The sequence below is a fragment of the Lepidochelys kempii genome, chromosome 7 (assembly GCF_965140285.1).
Source record: "Lepidochelys kempii isolate rLepKem1 chromosome 7, rLepKem1.hap1, whole genome shotgun sequence".
In the NCBI taxonomy this organism is placed as follows: Eukaryota; Metazoa; Chordata; order Testudines; family Cheloniidae; genus Lepidochelys; species Lepidochelys kempii.
The window spans coordinates 56,486,855-56,513,032 of NC_136386.1; the positions used below are offsets into that span (position 1 = coordinate 56,486,855).

The following is a 26,178-nucleotide window of genomic DNA, read 5'->3' on the forward strand; positions in this document are numbered from 1 at the left end:
CAATTTGTATGGTGGGGTGCTGAGAGCCATTAAACCAAACTGTAAACCCTGGATCTAATGGAAACCATTTCAAGCCATGGAGTGCTGCAGCACCCCCTGCACCCCTAGTTCCATGCTCTAAGAATCTGGTCAGATGGGGGAATCAGTGCTTCCATTGGAAACAAAATCCAAAGCAAAACTTTCTGTACACACACAATGCCACTGCTGCTCTTCCCGGCACAGCACCACAAGGAAAGGGATGGGTACTGGGGTTTGTCAACCTGAGTCTTACTAGTTAAAATAAAGGGGTGATTTAAACCAGCTTAGTTAAACCAGTGCAGACCCCTGTATGGACCCTCTTATTTTGGGCAAAGAGTGACTTATATTGGTTTTGTTTGAACTGACCTCTCATTGACTTAAATTAAGGCCCAATCTACACTTAAAACTTGTTGGTCAGGGTGTTGAAAAAAAATCAAACCCAAATCCATTCCCCTCTGTGACCGAGCTCACAAAACCCCCAGTGTACCTGACGCTAGGCTGGCAGAAGAGGGTTCTGCTGGTTGGCATAGCTCACATTGTTCTGGGAGGTGGTGTTCCTAGACCCACTGAATTCCCCCTTCTGTTGGTGCATGTGTGCCTACACGGTAGGGCTATGCTGGCATACATGTAGGGTAGATATAGCCTTGGTCAAAGTCAAATAGAGATCAGTTCAAACAAAAGCAGAATAAGCCACTCTTAACCCAGAACAAGGCATGTGCTGGTTTAACTAAACTGGCTTAAAGTGCCACCTTTAATTAAAGGATGCATATCGCTTTAGGCTCAGGCTGTTTCAGTTCAGGTATGCCTGGACACCTGCTTTCGGAAGAGGGCCCCTGTGTGAAATAAGTGCCCACACAGACGAGAACTGCACCACGGAGGGTGGGAATTTACACCAGCTGAGTCCCCTTGGTTCCCCTCACTGTACAGACAAGGTCTCAGGAACACCGCTGACGGCAAAGGCTGGGATCTGCCCTCTTCGGGGAAGTCAGGAAGGGAGCCCTGGGGGCCCAGGCCGGCTGCGATGCCAGGGTAGTGCCAGGGCGGGGAAAGGCCCGGGGCTTGGTGAGGGTCTGTTGGTTCGCCAGGGGCAGTTTGAGGCTCCGTGCTGCGGAGGGAGGCCGGGAGGAGCGGCGGCGCTGCCTGCGGGGGCCGGCCGGGGCTGGGAGCGGGGCACCGAAGCAGCGAGTGGAGCGTGGCTGGCTGCGGGTGGAGCATTAGGGGGCTGTTGGGGGCTGCAGAGGAGCCGTCCGTGGCGCTCGGCCGCGCTCCCAGGGAAGGAGCCGGCGCTCAGGCCGTTCTGCCCCGCTGGGGCCGCGGCTGCAGCCAGGCGAGGCGAGGCGGGGCGGGCGCGGCGAGGGGAGGGCGGCAGCCCCCGGCGCTGCCTCGCGGAGGAAGTGGCCAGAGGAGGAAATTCCCACCAGGCTGCCGGGTGCAGCCAGCGTCCCGCGGCGGCAGCGCCCTGGCCTGGAGCCGCTGCCGGGGATGTGAAGGCGCCCAAGCCCCGGATCATGGCCAGCCCAGGTAGGTTGCCCGCACGGCCACCCCTGAGGCTCGGATCCCCGCCGGGAATCGCGCCCCCAGCCCGGACCATGCCGGGCTCCTGCCGGGCTCCCTCCCCGGGCGCGCTCCCCTCTGGACCCCCGGCGTCCGCGGCCTCCCCTACCCCCCGCTCGGGGGCGCTCACTGCGTAGGGGGAAGCGCCTGCCACTGCCCGGGCTTTCTAAGGACTCCCCATGCGGGACTGGCCCGGGCTGCCCGCCTCGTGCCCGCTAGCGGGAGGGAAAGCGGGGGGCCATGGCTGCGTAGGTTCCCCGGCGGTGAGACCCTCGTGTGAGCGCTGGGCATCCCAGACTCTGGAGAATAGCTGGCTGCGCCCAGGACTGGCCGCTGCAACTGCTGCCTTCCGGCCAGCCCCTGTGCCCCAGGGATCTGCTGCTTGCAAGCTAGAGCCAGTGCCTACTTCATCCCCTGGCTTCCCCCCCGGCCACCAGTGCTCTTCAAAGTTGGCCCCCTGGCCACAGGGCTCAGCTGGCGACGCTGTTGGAGTCAGAGGCCCTGGGCTGGGTCATGCAGGGTGAGTGATCTCCATCTCTGCATCCAAAAGGTCCACTGGTTAGCACTCAGACCTTGCCTATTGTCTAGTTGCCCCCGATCGCTGTGGATTGACTGTGGGACTCGCCACCTGGGATGCTGTGAAGGCCAAAACTATAACTGGGTTCAAGAAAGAATGAGATAAGTTCACAGAGAATAGGTCCATCAGTAGCTGTTAGCCAGCATGGTCAGGGATGCAACCCCATGCTCTGGGTGCCCCTAACACTCTGCCTGCCAGAAGCTGGGACTGGGTGACAGGGGAAGGATTGAAATTGCCTTGTTCTGTTCATACTCTCTGAAGCATCTGGCACGTGCAAGGAGGCTAGATGGACCATTGGTCTGACCCAATATAGCCATGCTTATGTTAAGCAGTTTCATTGCATGCCACAGTTAATGCTGTCCAAAGGGAAGGAAAGAAGGGTGCAATTCATGTGGGGGCAGTGTTGGGAACAGCACCCATTGGATATTGCCTTGGGGAAGAAACCAAACTGTAACTCTTTCGCAGGCTACGTCTTCACTTCCAAAAAGTTTGCACAGCAAGATAAGTGCAGGTTATTAGCTAGCTCACTGTAATCCTGCCTCCTTTCCCCCGGCCTTTTTGGGCATGTCCCCACGGCACACTAAGCACAGACTTTTACTCAGGTTTGAGCCCAAGCCCCCTTTTCGTCCATATACAAATCAGTCTGACTCGCCCTCAGCACTCAGGACCCGGGTCCAAAGACCCTGCTAGAGGGGTGGGTCAGGGCCTGAGTCCTGCTCAGACTCACATCCAAGCCCTGTTATTTTGCAGTGTGGATGCAGCTCAAGCCACAGCCCTGAAACAGAAAGCCCGTGTAGTGCAGCATGGACATGTTAGCACAGTTCTGAGGCCCAAGCCCAGCAATTGTAAGCCCAGGTTTACATTCAGTGTGGACGCTCAAGCATAGGCTTGGGAAACACCAAGTCCACAAGCTTGCATCTGTGGTTACAATTGAGTTTAGAGAATCTGAGTGAAGCCCTACCCTTAGGCTATAGCTAAGTCAAAGTTGGTGGCTGCAGTGTAGGCAGGCAGATTTGTACTAGCCTTAATCTTGCTAGCACTGCTAAAAATTGCATGCAGACATGGCAGCATGGACCCCCGCAGGGGCTAGCAATGTGAGTGCTTATCTAGGGTTCCAGGCAAACTTCTACAGGCTGCTCTGAAGTCGGTTCTGCCAGACCTGCTATTTTAGCTGTGCTAGCTAGATTAAAGCTAGTGCTGCGTGAGCATGCCTACCCTGTCTCCGATTGCAGTGTAGACATACCCTTGCGCCTAAGCGGGGTTAATGTGTATCACACAGCATGAGTGAATTCATATTGATATGGGTAAGATGGAATGGTACACGTGGTGCAGTGTTTCCTCCACAGCATTATATGGGGGAGTGCAGTGTGTTGGGGCGCTTTACAGTACCACACCCCGTTCTCCCCTGTGGAATTGGGCAGGAGGGTTCCAGCCCATAACCCATGGCGGGTCCTCAAGATCTACCTTGCAACCCTCATAGATGGCCCAGGCCTTCACAAAGCTCCCTGGGCTCCTCCATGTCAGCCTGCTTCCCTCAGGCTGATGTCATGGGGCTATGCAATTTTTGCTAGCAGAGGCAATATTCACCCTGCTACTTCCCACTCTGAATGCGGCCGGTGGGGAGGAGGTGGGGAGAAGAGAGGTGCATAGTGCTGACTCAACGCTCCTAACCTCTGGGCATACTTCAAAGTGGAAAATCACCTAGGCAACACATCCATCCCCTTGCTTTGTCTCCCACAGTGCCCAGCCACATGGCAGGGCCTTCCATGGTGTCTTGATAAGCTTTCAGTGCCCATTAAATGCCTCTCTACTCCCATCCATGTGGCTGCCTTGTCTGTCATGATCCTCTGCACCAAACAGCTCAAGGTAGCCTATAACCTATCGTAGGCTGTGGTAGAAGAAAACTGGTATCTCTCTGGTTAAGAAGTCTATGGCTAAAATTTAATGCCATTGGCTTAGGGTCATTGACTCCAATGGGAGCAGGATCTGGTCTTTGTTGTGTAAGCCTTCATTGCTGGCACTGAATGTGCAAGTTCCCCTTATTGCAGGGGAAATTACGTGTTTGTGCTTTTTCTCTCTTTCTCTAAAAGGGAAAAAACGTGCCATCTCAATGATGTGAAGCAACTTTAGTGTTTCACTGATGCATGTTTCCTTGTGATGTAAAAATAATTCAGACTGAGGTCTCAAGGGACAGGCAGGCAGATACCAAAAATTACTCTCTGTTCATTAAACAAAATCTGGTTCTAAGAGGAGATTTTCGGTGGCAAGCAGAACTGCTGTAGGGTCACACACTATCTAATGCCAATCTTACGTTCTTATCACTGAGATCTTGCTTACAAGGTTTTTATCTGGTTATTTTTTCAGCTATTTCCCCGTATTTTGCTTGTGACACTTGAAATAAAGTGCTGGTTTCCGGGTGCAGTAAACCTTTGATAACATGTTAGTTAATAATTATTGAGGCGATTAGTACTGAGACGGGTTGTTGCTTTGTTACGCAGTCCAACGAGAGAATGCATGCTTAGCTCCTGTACAACTTAAACCCAATAGGTCTGGGAAGTGCTAAGCACCTTAATTCCCATTTGCTCACTGGGAGATGAGAGTAGTCCGCAGCTCTTGGACGCGCTCTCACTCTGAAGGATTCGGACCTATTCATATTAATGTAATCTTTATATAATATATGCTATGGCTTCACTTGAAGTCACTGGCTACTCTTTTCAACAAGAGGAAAATTGGATCCTCTATCAAATACCAATATTTGATTCCCTGAAAAATATAATGGTTTTATTTATGCTTTCCATCCAGACAGATCCCAGAGCACTTCATCGACTCATAATACCTATGATGGGCCAAATGCAGCCATTGCTCTAGCTCCACTGAAATTAGTCAATTTATAGCATGGGTGAATTTGAGGAGTTCCCTCTCCTAGCCTTTGTTTAGACTGTGAGCTTCTTGAAGCAGGGACTCTATGTCTACACCACAAACGAAGGTGGGATTGGAGCAGGGGTCGGCATACCCCCACTAGCTTTGATCTAGCCAGCATGGGTAACAATAGCAATTAAGACGTGGCAGCACAGACCCTGGTGCGGACCCTGGATACGTACCTAGAGTCCCCAGTCGGCTTAAACATAGGCAGTTTGCCCGTGCTGCCGCATCCTCACTACCATTCTTATCCATGCCAGCTAGATCAAAGCCAATGGGGGTATGTGTACCACATTTTAATCACACCTTCATTTGCAATGTAGATTTATTCTGTCTCTGCACAGTGCCTAATGCAATGGGACTCCAATCTCAGCTGGGGCTTTCAGGCTAATTTATAGTCTTAATCAAAACAACAAGGAGTCCAGTGGCACCTTAAAGACTAACAGATTTATTTGGGCATAAGCTTTCGTGGGTAAAAAACCACTTAGGTGCCACCGGACTCCTTGTTGTTTTTGTGGATACAGACTAACACGGCTACTCCCTGATACTTATAATCTTATCATGCAAAATGGAATGATGTTGCAATGCAGTGTGTTTTACAGGGTAGACATTAAATGGGGGTAACGTCAGCTCAAATTTGGCACAAAGCTTATATCTTGTACATGTAAGCTCTTGCAAAACCTATGACAAGTGCACATCTTTCCATGAAATGAAAATAAGCTTAGAAAACGAATATGCTCCTGCAGTGATTGCAGTGCTGCTGAACATGGGTTGGAGCTATCAGAGTGTCTTTCTATAAAGTAAAAGAAAACAGCTTTTTGTTCTCTCAGTTGAGCAATGCAGAAATTAAACAGTACCAGAAGCATAAACAAGACTTCAAAGTTCTTTAATTTTATCATAATCTAAGGTAGGGAAATGAATTTGTTCAAAATGAGAATTAAAAACACGTACGGTCTACTCTCTTTTTACATCATGCAAACTAACCTGTGGAACTCACTGCCAACACATGAGGATAGGAGCTTACTAGGAGAAAAGAGCTAGATCTGTAACTGTGGATTTCCTTATTAAGGCACAGCTCATAATTGTTGCCTTGTGCCTGGAAGCATGAGGGTTTATATTCCTTGAGTGTTTACTTTAACAGATGTTGGGCGTGTTAGCTCACCTTATGATCAGGTTATGCCATATCTTCCCATTCCTTGCACTTTTCTCTTGCACTGGCTGGTGCTTTTCAATGGCTATTAGCCAGGATGGGCAGGGATGGTGTCCCTAGCCTCTGTTTACCAGAAGCTGGGAATGAGCGACAGAGGATGGGATCACTTAATGATTACCAGTTCCGTTCCTTCCCTCTGGGTCACTGTCAGAAGAGAGGATACTGGGCTATATGGACCTTTGGTCTGGCCCAATGTGGCTTTTCTTATGTGCTTGATGCTTCAGAACTAGGTACTGGGCCAAACGGACACAGGTTGGGTCCAGTGTAGTAAGTTCTGTGTTTTCCCACTGGCAAGAAGGGGAAGTGAGTGAAAGGTAGGGATGGTTGCTGCTGACGTCTTAACTGACTATTTCTAGACTGCTTGAGGTTTAGTTTTCTTTAAAATAGTCACATCTCCTGACTTAAGAATGTCTATAAACAGAGTGCTAAAGCATTGATTATAACACAAGGGGATTTCCTTGGTTCTGTTTCTCTGTGGACCAACACTTACATGTTCAACACCTCCATCCCACTGACGCTAAACAAGTTAACGTTTTGCAGCCTTGGTTCAGAGGTGGAGAGCTTGTGGAATCCATACATTCGTTACCCTAGCACAGGTCGGTTAGGGGGAAAGGGAGGCTGGCGAGGAGAATTATGGCTGTGCAGGGCACAGTTGACATGTACTCACCAACAGGTGTAATGTGCCTCCCTGCGAAGCTGCTCACCACAGTGCAATGGTCACAAGCTATGCCCCCTCTGTAGAGGTAAATGGTGCTAATAGAGCTAGTAGCCTGAATGTACTGGCTATCAAATTATGACTGCATCTTGTGCACAAGTGCTAGAGGAAGGAGGCTCCCTGTTCCCTTGTGTCCTTGCACTGGTGCAGCCTCAAAATGCTCGCACAGCTTAAAAGTCACAGGAAGGTTTTGCAGTGTTTTCTAAAGACAGTCAGATTCCGGTTTTGCTCATCTGGGAGTTTGTTCCAAAGTTAGATCCTATCAACTAAGAATGTCCCCAGCTCTCATATGCTTTGGGATCTGCATCTTCCCAGAGAAATGCAGCTGTCCGAGTAGTTCATTTATAACTCTGTCTTCATTGTAGCTGGGGCATGATTCATTAATTGTTTGAATCTAATGGCTGCTGCTTCGGCCACTGCTAGAGCCTGTCTGCAGACTCAGGAAACCATCACTGCACTGGTTAAACTTGGGTCACTCTGTCACACCTCATTTCTCAGCCATAAGGGTTAGAATCAACTTCAATTTAGAAGAAAAATAATGGTTTGTCTGTCATTGCATGACTGGGACCCACAGACTGAGGCATTTGTCTGCCTTAATTCAGCCCTCCGCACAAGCCATGATGAAGGCCCTGCATACTTTGGCCAGCTGAACCTAATTTCTGCTGCAAGGCTCCTGGCTTCAGCAGCACAGTGGAACCTTCTGAGGCTGCTTAATTTTGATTTGATATTAATGAATTAAATGTGGACATTTAACTTTTGCAGTCACCTGTCTTGATAAATTCCCACTTACAGTGTCCCCAGATGACCAGAAGTTTTGCTTAACGAAACCAGAGATTGACACCTAGTTTTTGATAAAAGCTTTTTTACTTTTTCCTGATGGGGGTGAGTGCTTTGGGGGTTTGGACACATTGAGAGGCAGGTTGGGAGCATAGGAAAGGCCGATTAGGAGAAACATCCAGCTAAAATGAACAGCACTGAAACTAACAATGAAAACTGAACTGTAATCTTCACGTTTTAGAGTCAGTGCCCCGTTTTGGTGAATGGGGAAGTTCATACTTTAAGGATCTCTTTGGACGTGGGGACATAACACTGCATCGGTTCACTTTGGCTCACCCTTCAAGGTTTTCCTCACAATCAGGAGTGCTTATATTCTAGAACACGCATATGAAACAAATAGTGGAGAGGCATGGGCTCTCCTGAAATAGGAGGCTTTGGCTGTAATACTGACAGATGCTTTGGAGCTGCCAGAAGGCTGAGTTTTAGGGTTTGCTATGTCGATTCCTTCTCTCCATGCACAGGGACTTAATCTGCCAAACTTCAGGCAAAAAGCTTCCTTTGTGGAAGTTAAAGGAGAGGAGGTCAAACCTGGGCTTGCAGAGGAGAGGATCTGAAGCCTGAACTATGGGGTTGCTGTTGTGGCTCCGTACTGCAGGCTCTGGGGGACGGAGCTGACTCATTTCAGCTACACACACATGCACATGCCGCCCAGGCGTCTGCATGGTGCTAAGAAGTGAGCAAATGCCTGGCCCCCATGAAGACCCTGGTAGCTTCCCGTAAGTCTTGAGACACCTTGTCTGAATAAAGGTCTTTCTTTTTTTAGGTGTGCTCTATTTAGTGCTGACTCCTTCTCCTGAGCATTTAACTTCTAGGGCACACTTACAAATTTGCAAAATCCCTGTCATCAATTTGAATTCAGTTTTCACCCAAAGGGGGACTTTTTTTCCCCCATTAGACTCTTTAACCCCTCCTTCCCCAATCTGAAAATTTCCACCCGTGACTTGTCTCACTCAAAACAGGACCGGAAATCCCCCTCTCCCCTGCAAGGGTGACTTGAGAGAATGGAAGAGCTACTACTCAGATTTTAGAACAGGAAATGCAAGTACAAGTTTAGCTATCCTTACAGCTGCTCTGTGAATGCAAATGCCACTTGTTCATTCTCTCTGCATCTGCTCTCCTAATGTCCCATCAGGTTCTGCTCGTTTCGCAAATTAGAAGACACGAGAATTTGCTTCTCTGCTCCAAAACTGAGGTAAGATTTTGGCTGCAGAGCTTAAAACTTCTCTCTGCTTTCACCTTTCATCTGCACAGGGGGCGCTGGGGGATGCAACGTGCTGATTGTATATGCCAGGGATGCCAGTGAATGGTGTCAGTACCTTCAAAACCTCTTCCTGTCATGCCGGCATGTCCGAAAGCAGCGGGTTCTGAGCTACGAAGTGGAGTACGGGGCTGCTGTTCCCTCTGAGGAGTTCGACCGATTCAGCAGCAGCCGATGCATCATTGTGTTGCTGTCTGCCGAGCTGGTGCAGAACTTTTACCTCCCTGACGTCCTTTCAAGCCTGCAGGAAGCATTGAGGCCGCCGCACAAAGTGGTCAAGCTGTTCTGCGGAGCGGCGGATTGTGACGACTATTCCGGGTTTTTCAGGGACTGGGCCCAGTGGAAAGAGCTCACCTATGATGATGAGCCAGATGCCTACATTGCAACGGTCAAGAAGGCTATTTCAGAAGGTAAGGTGGCAGGCTGGGATTCATGTTTCTTTGGTTCATAGAATCATAGAATATCAGGGTTGGAAGGGACCTCAGGAGGTCATCTAGTCCAATCCCCTGGTTGGGGGAAGGGTGCATGTTATTACTGATCCCTCTTTGGAGCTGGTCACACATTCTGAAATATAAAAATAAAGCCTGGCCTATAATCCTCTATAGGTTTGGGAGCTCTCTGGTCCCCTTTTCCTCCGCCCCACCCACCAGCTAAATGTCACGAGGGACACCCAACAATCTGCAAAGCATTTTGGAATTTGGCTGGCATCTTAGCTCTTGATATTTGAGGGTTGCCTGTGTCATGGGATGTGCTGCCGAATGTTTGGGAAGCTAACATGTCTTCAGAGCTCTGCCCATTCTGCACTGCAGTGAGACTGACCCAGGCGCATAACAAATTGAAGGCTGTTCCGTTAGGTTACCTTGTCCCTCCTACAGGAGCCAGTGTATGATTGTCCCCTACAGCAGGGGAGGGCCACATCACCCTAAGCACCATCTTGTGTGGGCCAAACAGAGTCTATATATTTTAATAAGATTTAAAGTTACCTGTATCGATTTATATTTTAAGTTCAGCTTGTTTCGTATGTGTTTAGATAGGTTGTTTCTGTGTACAGTATTGTCTGTTTACACCCTTGTGTAAACTAAAATGATGTACACATGCCAACAAAAAGTTAATGAATTGGCCGTTAGTATATTGTGTTGAAGCAGGCCAGGGGCCTTGTGAAATACTCCGTGTGTGGCCTGCGGGCTGTAGGTTAGGCACCCCTGCTCTACAGTATATTGTTCAGTACTCTCCTTGAAATCATAGGTGCAGCAGCATTGGAAAAGCTGGGCAATAGAGAAGATGCCAGCACTGGCTACAAATCCACTGCAGGTGTATTTAGCATGGTCATAGCAGTTCAAAATTGCACCTTGATGCCTCTGGCACTATATTGAGGCAAGCAGTCTGAAATGACCAACTCCCCTTTCAGTTCACAAGAGCTAGAGATTCTTTAAGTGCAGAAGTGGTAATGGACTCTAAACTGGAGAGGCCTGGGCCACAAAGTTCTGACTAGGTCTAAACTACCCCGAACTCTGGGGATCTTGATAGGAGAGAGCCATGAACAAGTTTTTATGGACCCAAATCATAGTAACTGTTGTGGGCTTCTGTGGTCAGCCTCTGACCTAAAGTCAAGCACAGTGCCACATGGGGGCCAACTCAGGCCCAGTGTTACAAGGCGCTAAGCACCAGTAATCTCCATGGCTGTTGAGGGTCATTGGCACATCATAGGATTGTAGGGCTTATCTACACTAAAAAGTTCTGTCTCTTTGATTTATAGTGGTTAAAGTTATAATTCAAGCAGTACACCTCTGAGTGTGGACCCTCTGTTGAAATTCACAAAAATCATTTTGGATTCAAAATTGATAGGCTAGATATAGGGCCAAGGTATAAATTGTTCTTCTAAACTTGATGTGAATGGGGTCAAAGGCAGCAAAATTATTGCACCCTGAAATTAGAGACGTTACCAATTGTTTTGCCATTCTGCAGCAAGGAAAAGCAGCAAACAGAATTTAGTGTAGCGCCTTCCCCTGGCTGAGTAGAGCACCAATGTTTAGCTGATTAAATTGATTTCCAAAGTCACTATCTCCATGGGTTTTGGACTGTCGGTACAGATCGTTAGCTCCAGCAATCTTACATTAGCATGTCAGAGCTGGAGACCAATGACCTTTGAATGGGGGCAGGCAGGAGCCTCTAGATTCTGTTATGCATTGATCCATCTCAAGGTGCAACCTGACTGATGGGGAAGAATGTTTACGGGGAATGGGGGAGTGAAAGGGACAATATTAATTACAAGGCCTGTGAAGGGGACCAATAGCTCTCCAAAGATGTGCTGTGGTTTGTCCTGTCCTGCAGATGTGCAGAAGCAAACAGGAAAGGGGAAGGAGCTACTCCTACTTATCTCTTCTTCCTTCCAAGTGCCCGGTTCTCCTCATTCTTCCTCCAGACCCTCTGGCTCCCATCATTTTGAGGGAGTAGCAAGGCGATGGGGGAAGAGGTGGCTTCTGTAGTAGACAAACCTGTGATTCTTAGCAGTGGGACTCCCTCCTGTCAAATTGTAGAATCATAGAAGATTAGAGTTGGAAGAGACCTTAGGAGGTCATCTAGTCCAACCCCCGTTCAAAGCAGGACCAGGCAATCGCTCTTTCTTAATCCTTTTGGCACATACAGCATATATATGGATTTCAGAGTAGCAGCCGTGTTAGTCTGTATTCGCAAAAAGAAAAGGAGTACTTGTGGCCCCTTAGAGACTAACCAATTTATATGAGCATAAGCTTTCATGAGCTACAGCTCACTTCATCGGATGCATTCAGTGGTTCCACTGAATGCATCCGATGAAGTGAGCTGTAGCTCACAAAAGCTTATGCTCAAATAAATTGGTTAGTCTCTAAGGGGCCACAAGTACTCCTTTTCTTTTTGCATGTATATGGAGACACCCAAAGGGAGAACAGGAGGCCAAAATCCTCCTCTGAGGCATCTGCCTTTTCCTCCTCACACCCTGGAGCTGTCTCACTTTGGACAGTACCCAGGCATTAAGTCTTGGGAGTGGGGCATAAGGACCCTAGGTTTGGGGTGAGGATGCTAAGGGGAGGTGCAGGCTGTGGGTGCAAAGAGGGATGTGGGGATGGGGAGATGCAGATGTGCTGAGTCAATTGGGGCAGATCTGCTTATCCCAGTGGAGCCCTACTCCCATGTGCCTCCCAAGGTCATTGGGAGACAGGCTCCCATCACCAGGAACTTAGGAAGTGTGCCCTAGTGAGGCTGCTCTCCTGCAGCCCTGAGGAAGAGGGAAGCCCACAGCCTCTTCCGCACTCTTTGGTCTCACATTATGGCAGCGATAAAAACCCAAGGGAATGCTCACTAGCAATCAAGGTGGAATTAAGGTTAAAGACGCTTGAGTCAATCAAGTGCAAACTACGGATTTTAACTTTGTGGAGAAGGTTTTAAACACCCCCGTTTGCTGGAAACCATCCAGGTTACGGTTCTCCAAAGAAGGGACCCACCCACTGGAACTGTGTTCCGGAGACACCAACTTGCCACTTTGGGGCATGCAGAGTACTGAAACTGTGTGCCAATGGCCTTGTCTCATACAATGCGGGGATCTCACTACCCTAACTCTCACTCTCCGTGCAAGCGCTCTAGTGTAATCATCTGGGCACACACGGGACACATGTGGAGACATGCTAGCTCTATCTAATTAGTTGGATACCTGGCTGGCACGGGGAATTGGGGATGATCCTGCGAGGTACCAAGAGCCTGCTGGGAAATGCCAAATGCCCTTGACACCTTTCAGAACCAGCCTCTATGATGAGGTAAATGATTCCTTTCTGTATTCTGCACTATCTAATGGGGAAGTTGTACAACGCTTTGTGAGGTATATGGCCATAAAGTAGCAACTGCTATACAAGTACATTTCTTGTTGGTAAAATACTAGGAGTCTGGCTTTTTCAAGTGCAACCTTAATTCTTGCTCCACAGATTGCCTTTCAATACGCCAGGCAAACATACTGAAATCACTGCTACTTGCCTGCCGCCTTTAGTACAATTTAATGATGATTTTTAGGGCAGATCATGTTTTAACTGACTTTTTTACATAATCAAAATGGTCCATCCTTTCTTCGGTTGCCTTACTTGAACTCAAATGCATATACCACCAATGGGCTTCATTCTACCTTTGCTAAATATTTTGGCAGAAGAAAAGATAGTGTTAACTATCAAGCATTGTATTTATACAGCTCTCACCAGGGAGTCTTTCCTAGTGTTCTCCAAGCAGTATCGTATCTGTTAAGCTGGGCTCATTTTAACATTAAATTTACAGAAACCCTACTCCTCTGAGGTCTAACTTGCGTGATGGAATTTGAGGCTGTTTGGAGCGCATGGTGGGCCGGGACACAGTTCTAAAGGACTCAAGACAGGGTTCCTGTCAGCCTGATAGTACGAGTTGTAAATCTGTCCACGGTGTGCTTGTTTCAGGGCAAGAAATGTTTATCTCATGTGAAGTCTGTGAATTACCAAGGGACCAGCTGCTCTTATGTTTATTTAAAAAGGGAAGAGATCCCCAGGTGTACAATAGTACATAGTTCCTCTTTGGGTGAAATGGTGAAGAACTGCCTTTCAGTTGATTCTACCGTGACACAATAGAACCCGCCATGAGGTTTAGGTGAAGTCAGTTCTGTTCATTTTGAGAACTGACATCTTCTCTAGCGAAACATGGTGTAGATACACAGTCCATGCCCCCTAGTGCTAGATGCCACCCTACCTATCAGAAAGGGTGGCCTTGTGGTTAAGGCATTGGCTGGGCCTTAGGAGAGCTGGGTTCGACTCCAGGCTCTGCAACATGCTTCCTGTATGATCCTGAGTAGGTCACTTAACCATCCTGTGCCATGGCCTACAATTTATTACTGCTGTTCTGCCTCCTTCCCTACCCTGTCTTCTGTTCCAATTGAAAGCTTTTCAGGGCAGGGAGCCACGGTTTGCCCTAGAAGAACAGGCTCTGATGTTGGTTGAGGCCTGTAGGTGCTATTGCTATAGTTATGGGCGCACTAGAAATGTACTCATGTCTCTGACACATATCTGCACACCTCCTGCACATGCTCACAGCACTGCAATGGCAGCACCTGCATAAAACAAAAAACTAAAACCGTGGCAGAGTAATTAGGGAACGCTTGAACTGTCTATTAACTGAGAATTTGTGAGGGATTGACTGGCACATATAATAATGAGCCTCACAATGACAAGTAACTGGCAGCAAACTATCTGTCGGCTGTAGGGCAGTTTCTCTCAACCTTTTCGATACCAGGGACCGGCTTGCTGCCTTCCTAACCTGTGTCAGGGAGATTTCAGGGACTGGCACCAGTCCATGGACCGGTTGTTGAGAAACATTGCGCTAGGGTAAGAAGGGCTGTCAGCATGGTCACGTTGTGTTTTGGGGATTGCAGTATTGCTTCAAGTGCAGCTATCAGAATGTGATTCCGTTTGGACAGTGCTGCAGACCACTGCCCCTATCCTCACAGGCCACAAGCTACTTTAACTGCTCTGCTAGTTTTGTAGAAAGTCAGAAAAGGAGATGCTCTTGTTTTGCCTTACTGATGATAAACTGTGCACTGCTCGTATTGAAGAGGAGAGAAGCTTTTGAGCTTACACAGAGCTCTTCTTCTGGTCTGTGTAAACTCAGAAGCTTGTCTCTCTCTCCAACAGCAATTGGTCCAATACAAATATTACATCACCCACCTTGTCTGTCTAATATCCTGGGACCAACATGGCTACAACAACAGTGCATTGTGACTAATGATGCATGCTTGCAGAGGCCGGTGGGAGCAAGGTGATGTGCTTAGTTAGAATGGTATGGCTCCTGAGTACTGACAAACATTAACTAAAGGAGATATGGAGCGTTCCAGTTACTTTCAGAGCGCTGATCCCCACAACACCTACTGATTAGCTCATTTCACAAAACTTTCTGTAAGCCGAGTGAAAGCTCAGAGGTCAAAACCTGGGAAAGTCAACTGCAACTAGGGGGTTAGTGGCTTCTTGCTTGGAATGGGGACTCTGCCCAAAGTTACTTGAAAATGAATTAAAGTTCTCCAACAATACACGTCAGACATAGAGGAAGAGTGGAACTGAGATGTAGTGCAGGTGTCTGGGGGGATCAGTGCTGAGACGCCACACAAAGTACTCTTCCAAGAGAATGCAGGTGAGGGTGGCTTCTGGGTGTTTCCAAGGAAGTCTTGCACGGACAAAAGAGGTGGGAGAAATAGGACGAGGAAGCTAGGAGGAAGGCTGGAGAGGAGCTGGTGAGCAGGAGGAAATGAGCAGAGATGCAGATTGGGCAAGAGTTTTGCAGAAACTTGAAGGTGAAGAACTTGAACGTGGTTCAGAAAGCTAGTGAATGAACTGAAAATTAAACTGTTCCAAGGTCTTGGACGTGCTGTGGGCAGTCGTGGACCACAGCAGGAATCACTGATCATTTAAGGGACTAGTGAAAGCCTTTAAGGAATCACACATTGGACCACCAGGGCCAGAAATAAATTTGTGCCATTTGAAAGCTGTGGGAAAACAAGCTATGAAACTTTTAACCCTAGCAGGCTATGAAATAGCACTGATCATCTGTTTTACTCCAGGGTCTCTCTCAGTACTGGGTTCGCTTACCTCCTTATGATCACAAACCTGGAGAGAGGACTAGTTTACAAGTTTCCCATGATCTAAAGGCCTCATCAGACTTAAATTACAGGAAACAGGCTGATGTGCTATAAATGGCTCAATTTAGCTGTGGGTGGGAAATAAAGTAGCAGAAACCACATAAACCATGTCACGTGCAGGAAGGACAGTGAGGAAGTGCGTGGCCTTCCTGGTTCTTTTTTGCCGGGCGGGTGAAACTATGAATGAAATTTCAGAGCAATTGCTCCTACTTATTCAAATGGATTGGTTTCTACTCAGCACATTGCCAAAGTTTCAAAGTGCTTATATTTTTATTAGGGCTGTTGATTAATCCCAGTTAACTCATGCGATTAACTAAAAAAAAATTAATCACTATTAATCGCACTGTTAAGCAATAGAATACCGACCGAAATTTATTAAATATTTTTGGAAGTTTTTCTACATTTTCAAATATATTGATTTCTATTACGACACAGAATACAAAGTGTACAGTGCTCACTTTATATTATTATTTTTGATTACAATATTCGCAAATGTGGAATTATGTACAAAAAATAACCACATTCAAAAATAAAACAATGTAAAACTTTAGAGTCTACAAGTCCACTCAGTCCTACTTCTTGTTCAGCCAATCGCCAAGACAAACAAGTCTGTTTACATTTACAGGAGATAATGCTGCCTGCTTCTTATTTACAGTATCACCTGACTTCTGTAGCCAGCGTTGCAAGGTATTTACATGCCAGATATGCTAAACATTCATATGCCCCATCATGCTTTGCCACCATTCCAGAGGACATGCTTCCATGCTGATGACATTCGTTTAAAAAAAAAGTGTTAATTAAATTCGTGACTGAACAACTTCGGGGAGAATTGTACGTCTCCTGCTCTGTTTTACCCACATTCTGCCGTATATTTCATGTTCTAGCAGTCCTAGATAATGACCCAGCACATGTTCTTTTTAAGAACACTTTCACAGCAGATTTGACAAAACACAAAGAAGGTATCTAGTCCAGGTTTTATTCATAAACATTTGTTATAGTGAAGCTCTCAACCCTTAGACTTCAGTGCTTCAACTGACCACCAGCTGGCATCGGCAGTTCCTGCTCTTTCATTGGCACTGGTCACCACTTGCAATCATGCAGAGGCTGGTAATGGCCAAATTTGAGTTTCATGCTTCACTCCACTTCCTGGTAGAAAGTCCACCGCAGCTCACCCACCTAACCGGTACCCTGTTGGCAGGCTTAGTTGAGAAGGCTGAGGAATGAATGGGTCGTAGAGGCTATCCCTTTCTGTACACCCGGTGGATATCTGGGTCAAGGCAAATGCATACAACGTAAGGGACTTGTGTTCTCTCTATTGTATAGAAAATGGAGCCCTTCATTTGGAGTGCTCTTAATAACCAGCTTTAATTTAGGATGTCTAGGACTATCCAAAACCAACTCTTTAAACCTGAGACTAATGGAGCAGCTAACCAGAAACTCTACCTACTCTTTGCCACTGGGAGAAGAGTTACAGAAAACAGTTTGATGCACATCCACAGTGCTGGATTATCTCCTATCCTCCCTTCCTCAAGTGAGTGATCCCTTCTAACACCCCGGGGCAGATGGGCCTAGCCATGTCAGTATGTGTGACGAACAAACCCCTTGCCAATTGCCATAAACATTGCAACCAGGAAACTCAAACAGATGCATTGATCGGTGTGTGCTTGGCTGCCGCCATGAGTAATAAATGGGGTCAGAGTGACTGAGCACACTGTGTCCATGACTCCTTCAAAATCATCCAATGGCTAGCGAACAAGCCTGTTTCTGATTCTAGGTTGCACTGACCCTCCTGCCAGAGAAACTGTTGGATGCTGCTCTCCAGCAACAACCGTTCACTAGCCAGAGGTTGCTAGAGGGCAATGTAAAGTGCTGTTTGCCCTCTCCCTACAGTAGGGGAAGATGGTTCTTCTTCCTCTCCTGTGGCGGCGTCTCGAGGTCCTGCTGACCTGAGAATGCCAAGCCAAGAAACGTGCCTGAGCCTGCCTCCCCTACAGGGCCTTACATTTAGAGCACTGGGGTGACCCTACAAATAGGAAAGATGCTCCTTGAGTGAGAAATGGAGCTGTAACCCTTGAAGAAAATCCACGGAGACTGTAGTATCTAGCCCAGGGGTTCTCACAATAAATTTTTTGGTGGCTGGTGGCTGCTATGACAATTTTCCTTAAAATACTTAATTAACTTTGGGGAAAAACAAATAAATATGCACATATCCACGGCCAAATCATTATAATTTATTTATGGAGGGTTTCTTTTGTCGACTCAATAATAAAAATAATGTACAGTTCTCTGTTCTTTACTGGACCTAAACAGAATAGAAACACAAATAAGGTGCTTTGCACATTCTTGTCTTTTGTTTTTGTTTTTGGTTGCCTTTTTAAAAAAGACATGCTAGGTAGTAAGTTTGCTGCTGCGAAAAGTAATATTTGTATATTTGTTAATATCACTTTTCATAGCAGAGGTTGTGAAAAGTGATATTAACAACTGTACAAATATAAATTTTCACAGCAGACTTACTCAGCCCTGCCAAGCCAGGGGACAAATTAAGTCTTGGATGGGGAGATGAGTAGGGGGACAGTGGGGGCCAGGGGTGATGGGGGGGATGGATGGGGGCTGGAGAGGGAGTGGAGGCCTGGGGCAGTGGCTGGGCAGTGAGTCCAGGGCCGAAGCCCACCACTGCACAGCCGAAGCTTGGGGCTGGAGGAGGCTGCAGGGGCCAGGGACGATGGGGTGGGGGGCATGAGCCCAGAGCCAGCACCCACTGCCATGCGGCTGGGATCCAGGGCCAGAGCCCAAAGTCCCATGACCAGAGCCGGCCGCCCCAGGCCTGAAGCCCAAAGCCCAAGCCTCACCACCTCCGGGAAATGGGGAACTCACTGGCTGCCTGCTCCTCTGGTGTTTCTGGCTCCAGATGCGGGGAGGGCCCAACCCCTTCTGGTGGCCTTGCGGGAAAGGCACTGCTTTGCACCTCCCCCTCCACTCACTGCCCAGAAGGCTGTGGCTGCAGGAAAAGCCCCTGGTGGCTGCATTTGAGAAACGCTGATATCCTCTCCCTAGGGCTGGGAGTCATGCGTGGCCCATGGTCGAGCTCCAAGCATTGTCCTGATTTCTGCAGCCCACGGCTCACTCCTTTTATGGTCACTTGTCTGTCTGATGCTTGTCATTTTATTGTACCACATCACTCTTCAGCGTAGGGACGGTTCTGTCATAGAATCATAGAAGTTTAGGGTTGGAAGAGACCTCAGGAGGTCATCTAGTCCAATCCCCTGCTCAAAGCAGGACCAACCCCAACTAAATCATCCCAGCCAGGGCTTTGTCAAGCTGGGCCTTAAAAACCTCTAAGGATGGAGATTCCACCACTTCCCTAGGTAACCTAATCCAGTGCTTCACCACCCTCCTAGTGAAATAGTTTTTCCTAATATCCAACCTAGACCTCCCACACTGCAACTTGAGACCATTGCTTCTTTTTCTATCATCTGCCACCACTGAGAACAGACGAGCTCCACCCCCTTTGGAACTCCCCTTCAGGTAGTTGAAGGCTGCTATCAAATCCCGCCTCACTCTTCTCTTCTGCAGACTAAATAATCCCAGTTCCCTCAGCTTCTCCTTGTAAATCATGTGCCCCAGCCCCCTAATCATTTTTGTTGCCCTCCGTTGGACTCTCTCCAATTTTTCCACATCTTTTCTGTTGTGGGGGCCCAAAACTGGGCACAATACTCCAGATGTGGCTTCACCAGTGCCGAATAGAGGGGAATAATCACTTCTCTTGATCTGCTGGCAATGCTCCTACTAATGCAGCCCAATATGCTATTAGCCTTCTTGGTAACAAGGGCATACTGCTGACTCATATCCAGCTTCTCATCCACTGTAATCCCCTGGTCCTTTTCTGCAGAACTGCCGCTTAACCAGTTGGTCCCTAGCCTGTAATGGTGTAGGGGCTTCTTCCGTCCTAAGTGCAGGACTCTGCACTTGTCCTTGTTGAACCTCATCAGATTTCTTCTGGCCCAATCCTCTAATTTATCTAGGTTCCTCTGTATCCTATCCCTACCCTCCAGCGTATCTGCCTCTCCTCCCAGTTTAGTGTCATCTGCAAACTTGCTGAGGGTGCAATCCACACCATCCTCCAGATCATTTATGAAGATATTGAACAAAACTGGCCCCAGGACCGACCCTTGGGGCACTCCACTTGATACCGGCTGCCAACTAGACATGGAGCCATTGATCACTACCCATTGAGCCTAACAATCTAGCCAGCTTTCTGTGCACCTTATAGTCCATTCATCCAGCCCATACTTCTTTAACTTGCTGACAAGAATACTGTGGGAGACTGTGTCAAAAGCTTTGCTAAAGTCAAGGAACAACACGTCCACTGCTTTCACTTCATCCACAGAGCCAGTTATCTCGTCATAGAAGGCAATTAGATTAGTCAGGCATGATTTGTCCTTGATGAATCCATGCTGACTGTTCCTGATCACTTTCTTCTCCTCTCAGTGCTTCAGAATTGATTCCTTGAGGACCTACTCCATGACTTTTCCAGGGACTGAGGTGAGGCTGAGTGGCCTGTAGTTCCCCAGATCCTCCTCCTTCCCTTTTTTAAAGATGGGCACTACATTAGTCTTTTTCCAGTCATCTGGGACCTCCCCCAATCGCTATGAGTTTTCAAAGATAATGGCCAATGGCTCTGCAGTCACATCCGCCAACTCCTTTAGCACTCTCGGATGCAGTGCATCGAGCCCCATGGACTTGTGCTCTTCCAGCTTTTCTAAATAGTCCCAAACCACTACTTTCTCCACAGAGGGCTGGTCACCTCCTCCCCATGCTGTGCTGCCCAGTGCAATAGTCTGGGAGCTGACCTTGTTCGTGAAGACAGAGGCAAAAAAAGCATTAAGTACGTTAGCTTTTTCCACATCCTCTGTCACTAGGTTGCCTCCCTCATTCAGTAAGGGGCCCACACTTTCCTGCTTCATGATTTTTTCAGAGACTGAGGTGAGGCTGACCGGACTGTAGTTCCCAGGATTCTCCTTCTTCCCTTTTTTAAAGATGGGTACTATACATGCCTTTCTCCAGGCTTCTGGGATCTCCCCCAATCGCCATGAATTTTCAAAGATAATGGCCAATGGTTCTGAAATCTCATCAGCCAACTCCCTCAGCGCCCTCGGATGCATTAGATCCAGCCCCATGGACTCGTGCATGTCAGCTTTTCTAAATTGTCCTTAACCTGTTCTTTCACCACTGAGGGCTGCTCACTTCCCCATACTGTGCTGCGCCGTGCAGTAGTCTGGGAGCTGACCTTGTCTGTGAAGACCAAGGCAAAAAAAAGCATTGAGTACTTCAGCTTTTTCCACATCATCTGTCACTAGGTTGCGTCCTCCATTCAGTAAGGGTCCCACACTTTCCCTGACCACCTTCTTGTTGCAACATACCTGTAGAAACCCTTCTTGTTACTCTTCACATCCCTTGCTAGCTGCAACTCCAGTTGTGCTTTGGCCTTCCTGATTACACCCCTGCATGCTCAAGCAATATTTTTATACTCCTCCCTAGTCATCTGCCAAGTTTCCACTTCTTGTAAGCTTCCTTTTTGTGTTTAAGCTGACTGAAATTTCTGTGATAAGCCAAGCTGGTCGCCTGCCATATTTGCTATTCTTTCTGCACATTGGGATGGTTTGTTCCTGCACCCTCAGTAAGGCTTCTTTAAAGACTTTTTCTGTCCCTCCTGTTCGTGCCACCTTCCAGCGTGTCCCCATCGGAGTGGGATTTAGGAGCAACTCCACTCCCGCTTTTCTACTGGTCAGTTAAATCAAAGGTACCACGCAGATCTAGGTGACTTTACTGAAACAGTCCATTAGCTGAGCTGCCATCTCACCCAGCACTAACTGGCCTTGCATTGGCCCGACTGAAAATTCAGTTTCCATAGTCTAGTTGTCTGGCCTGGATGGGTGCCAAAGGAAGCTTTCCCTGCTGCTGCCCATGCCATGTTTGGTCTGGATGGAGGAACCCTACCAGCCACTGGAGGAGTGGCACGGTCAGAGCAGTGAAGGGAAGACTGCCATTTTGTACAGTGGGACTTTGAGATGGCCTGCAAGGAGGAACCACCCAGTGGCCTGGCTGGAGGGTTGAGTCACGAAGAGGAGGCTGCGGTTCCTGGAGCAAGAGGGGTCCACAGGGTGAGAGGATGATGGGAGAGACATCGCCAGAGGAAGGTGCAATGCCTGACCAGAGCTAATCCCCAGAGTGACCAGGAGGAGGCGCCATCTGCAGTGAGTGGATTCTGTTACAATGGGTCAGAAACCTGGCAGACTTGGAGTGGCCAGAGACATTCCATAGGCACTGTCAGCACCAAATCCTGAGCATAAAGCGGTTTGACTTTTTGCAAAATGTCACAGTCTTGTAGAGGTGTTGACTTCAATCGCTTATCATATTCAAAAGTGGCATTGGATGCTCTTCAGCCACATCCCCAGGATGGACCAAATACCCCAGAACGCCGTGCCTTCAAACTCTGCATTGACGCACAAAGGGGTGTACACCCGGCTTCTACCTGGCAGAGCCTGGGGGGCACCCCAGAGATTTGTGGATTTGCAGGATTGAGCCAGATCTGGGAACTTCACTATACAATGCCACTAAAAGATATTATTACCCACCCATCTTGTCTCTCTACCATCAACTATGGTCACTCTGCTGGTGCAATGCTCCTCAGTAGACTGTGTATATTTGATGATTATGGTGGCGTTGGTGCACCACAGAAAGTCAGTGGGACTTAAGGTCCTATGTGACTTTTGAAAATTTGACCCAGAAAAACTCTACAGGAATGTAGATATAAAATAGTCTTTACAAACCTAAGAAACTCAAAGCTAAAAATGAAACTTAGGAAATCCCGTTATTTGAAAGTGGAGATGCACAATTAACGTCTCTCAAACAACCTTAGCGCCGCCCCTGTTGTGATGCCAGCTGCAATCTTCCCTTCATATCTACTGTGTAAAGCATGCTAATTTTGGAATAAACTTTTTTTCCTAAGAGCTTCCAGAAATCCACTGCCGGTGGCTATCCTACATTTGGATAAAGCCACTGTACTGGTGCAGTGACTGTCACTGGCCACTTTGCTTCGTCTTTTTGCACAAGAGTCTGCAGTTTATGGCTGTGCACAGTCTATATTTAAAGACATCAGTTTGTGCACTATCGAGAATAGTTCTCTGCAGTGCACACTTCTTGTCAGGGATAGGGATGAAGCCAATTATAGGTTTATGCTTTCTCACCACACTAGCCTTTGCCCTTTTCAAATATGTGCTGTAATTTCATTATCTGAGTTCAAAAAGTTTGTACAAGGAGACACTAGTGCTGTCTGACACTCATATAGCTGGTGGCATGCTGAATCAGTGAGAATGGTCAAGGATTGCTTTTAGTTTGTGTAAGTCAGGAATCTATGAAGTGCCTCGGTGGACTTGTATGTCTAAGAGGAGATCTTAGTTTGTGGTTATGGCTGGAAGAAACCCATTTGTTACAGACGGATAAGGTGTTAGTCTGTTTCTCCGGGTGCCCCTGTGGGGCATAATTAATGTTCTTTGTGTGCATTAACTGTACATTTTATCTTTATATAACCCCCATCACTTGCAGTACAGAACTCTGAAGTTCCTGGGTTTCTTATATCTGTTATTTATAACCACACTACTTGTAAAGAATATTTATCCTTCTCTTTCTAATATGACAGGTTTCAGAGTAGCAGCCGTGTTAATCTGTATCCGCAAAAAGTAAAGGAGTACTTGTGGCACCTTAGAGACTAACAAATTTATTTGAGCATAAGCTTTGCATCCGATGAAGTGAGCTGTAGCTCACGAAAGCTTACGCTCAAATAAATTTGTTAGTCTCTAAGGTGCCACAAGTACTCCTGTTCTTCTTTCTAATATGTTCACCCAATCTCAACTCCTGCTTAATGAAGCTCTGTAGGAGTTTCAGGGTTTACCTACCTGCAAGCTTTGGGAGCAGGCTACCCTGCACAACTCCTACCCCATGGAGCAAATTCCCATAGGACCCCAAAATTGCTTCAAACATCACCACGTTCTGTTCCCAGAGCGAGGGCAAAGAAGTGTATCTTGCAGGTCAACACAATGCAGCAAAGAAAATTAACATGAGAATCGCCACTCTGATACCCTGGTAATAAGGCCAGTCTAAGAACCCGGACAGCGTATTTCCGTACAACAATGGAACTGTGCAAGACAGGTTGCTCCTCAGGGCAGTGAGAGCCAGAAAATGTCAAGGAGCAGACACTACATGGTCTCTAGGAACTCCTTAGGGTCCTTGGCTCCCCAGCCAGCTTAAGTTCCCATGTTCCTTTGCTCCCATTAGCTCAATACCTTGATTCCTGCCTTCCTGACCCTGATTTGCCTACTTTCATGCCTCCCTAAAGTCCAAACGACTGTCTGCAGAGCTTAGCAAGAATCGTAGGCTTAGTGCAGAAGTCAGTATCTGGCCCTCAGTTTCTGGGGATCTTCTAAGAGCCACAGTAGTTCTTGAGGATTTTAAAGAGTATAAGGAGACCTATTTGGAGTGAAATCCACACTGGGAACTGTCGAGCCAAAGCGGGGCAGGCGGGGGGAGGCTCGGATACACTCAATGAAGCCAGACCAGGTGCATAAGTATAACCGGGTTTATTGCCAAACTATAATAAGCTTCCCAGCCTTCACATGTTGCTAAATATGTGCTTTCCAGTAACCAAGCAAGTAAGCAAGAATCAATGCTTACACCCCTTCTTCTATGGATAGTCCCGGACACTCAAGCCTTGTTCTTGAGGGCTCGTAGCAGGCGCTGCTCCAGCTTGGGGAATTCCTGGGCATCCACAAGGCCAGGGTCCACAGGTGAGACTGTTCATCTAAAGTAATTCACATAGCTGTTTTTTATCATCATCTCTTTCTAAGGGGGGGCGTGTACATCCACAAGCAGGCTCTGGCAGGAAACACTACTGTTTTCTATTCCCACACTTAACCCTCATTGTCTCTTTTCTTGTTTATCGAGTCGAGTGGCTGTAAGCCAGCCTGGCCGGTCAAAGCCAATTCACTGCTAGCTCCCCCCCGAACTATTCTGTAACAACAGGCCAAAGTAACTTGCAGTCAGCCTCAACAGGAACATGTAGGAATTAGGGGAAGCCCCTGTATGAAGACTCCAGGGAGTCAGCAAGGGAGCAAGGGTGATGCTAAGACCCAGCAAGGCAAGGGGAACTTCGAAACTTCCATAGGGCTGGAGGGATCTCTGGGGCCATGTTAAGTTAGAGATGCTTGTGTTGGGCTCTGGTGAGGCACTGCTGCTGGTGGCTGCCCCCTCCCAGATATTCACTCTATAGTACAGGGGTGGGCAAACTATGGCCTGGGGGCCACATCCGGCCCTCCAGGCATTTTAATCCGGCCCTTGAGCTCCCACTGGGGAGTGGGGACCGGGGCTTGCCCCGCTCCGGCACTCCATCCAGGGAGCGGGGTCTGGGGCTTGCCCCACTCCGCGCAGATTCCAGAAGCAGCAGCATCTCCCCTCTCCGGCTCCTATGCATAGGGGCAGCCAGGGGGCTCAGCATGCTTTCTCCACCCCAAGCATGGCCCTCGCAGCTCCCATTGACCGGGAACCGTGGCCAATGGGAGCTGCAAGGTGGCGCCTACAGACAGGGCAGTGGGCAGAGCCGCCTGGCCGCACCTCCACTGCTTGAGGTAAGCACCACCCAGAGCCTGCACCCTGACCCCCTCCCATGACCCAACCCCCTGCCTCAGTCCTGATCCCCCTCCTGCCTTCCGAACCCCTCGGACCCAGCCCAGAGCACCCTCCCGCACCCTGAACTCTTCATTTCTGGCCCCACCCCAGAGCCTGCACCCCCAGCCAGAGCCCTCCCCCGCTCCCGCATCCCAACTCCCAATTTTGTGAGCATTCATGGCCCACCATACAATTTCCATACCCAGATGTGGCCCTTGGGCCAAAAAGTTTGCCCACCCCTGCTACAGTAGCATCACAGGTCCCAAAGCACCATTTTCATATATTAAGAGTAAGAAAGCAATTTCTTGCTTCATGGCTCCACGATTCTTCATCTTCTCCTTGAGCAAAGGAACGGTCATGCCAGAACACATCATGGACCTGTCATTTCTGACATTCCATCTCCAGCCATGGCCAGTGCTTGGGCTGTCAGAAACTGGCACAATCCAGCCATAACACTGGACATAGTAAGAGTCCTTCCTGCATGACAGACACGAAGCAGCTACTGCTGCAAAGAGCCACGCTACCAAATTCACTGTCCGGTGGAGAGCTCAACACCAAATATGGAGATACGAACCTGTACAAAGCTTTGCAGCAGGCAATAAGATCTACTCTGTACATCTTTGGCTCTGTTACGATGGTGTGGCTGCTGTGGTTCGGAGCAGTGAAGATTTGTATTTTAAAATATTTAATTTGGGTAAAC

At 48.0% G+C, this 26,178-nt stretch overlaps 1 protein-coding gene across 1 annotated transcript in view; it reads left to right on the forward strand.

Annotated features, from left to right (window-relative positions):
- The first annotated feature begins 1,291 nt into the window (after positions 1–1,291).
- Positions 1,292–26,178, forward strand: part of PIK3AP1 (phosphoinositide-3-kinase adaptor protein 1) — an 81,917-nt gene continuing 57,030 nt past the window's right edge. The window contains exons 1-2 of the mRNA XM_073352977.2: positions 1,292–1,539; positions 9,082–9,498. Of these exons, the coding sequence (XP_073209078.1) occupies positions 1,527–1,539; positions 9,082–9,498 (430 nt within the window). The 5' untranslated portion in view covers positions 1,292–1,526. The remainder of the gene's footprint in view (positions 1,540–9,081; positions 9,499–26,178) is intronic.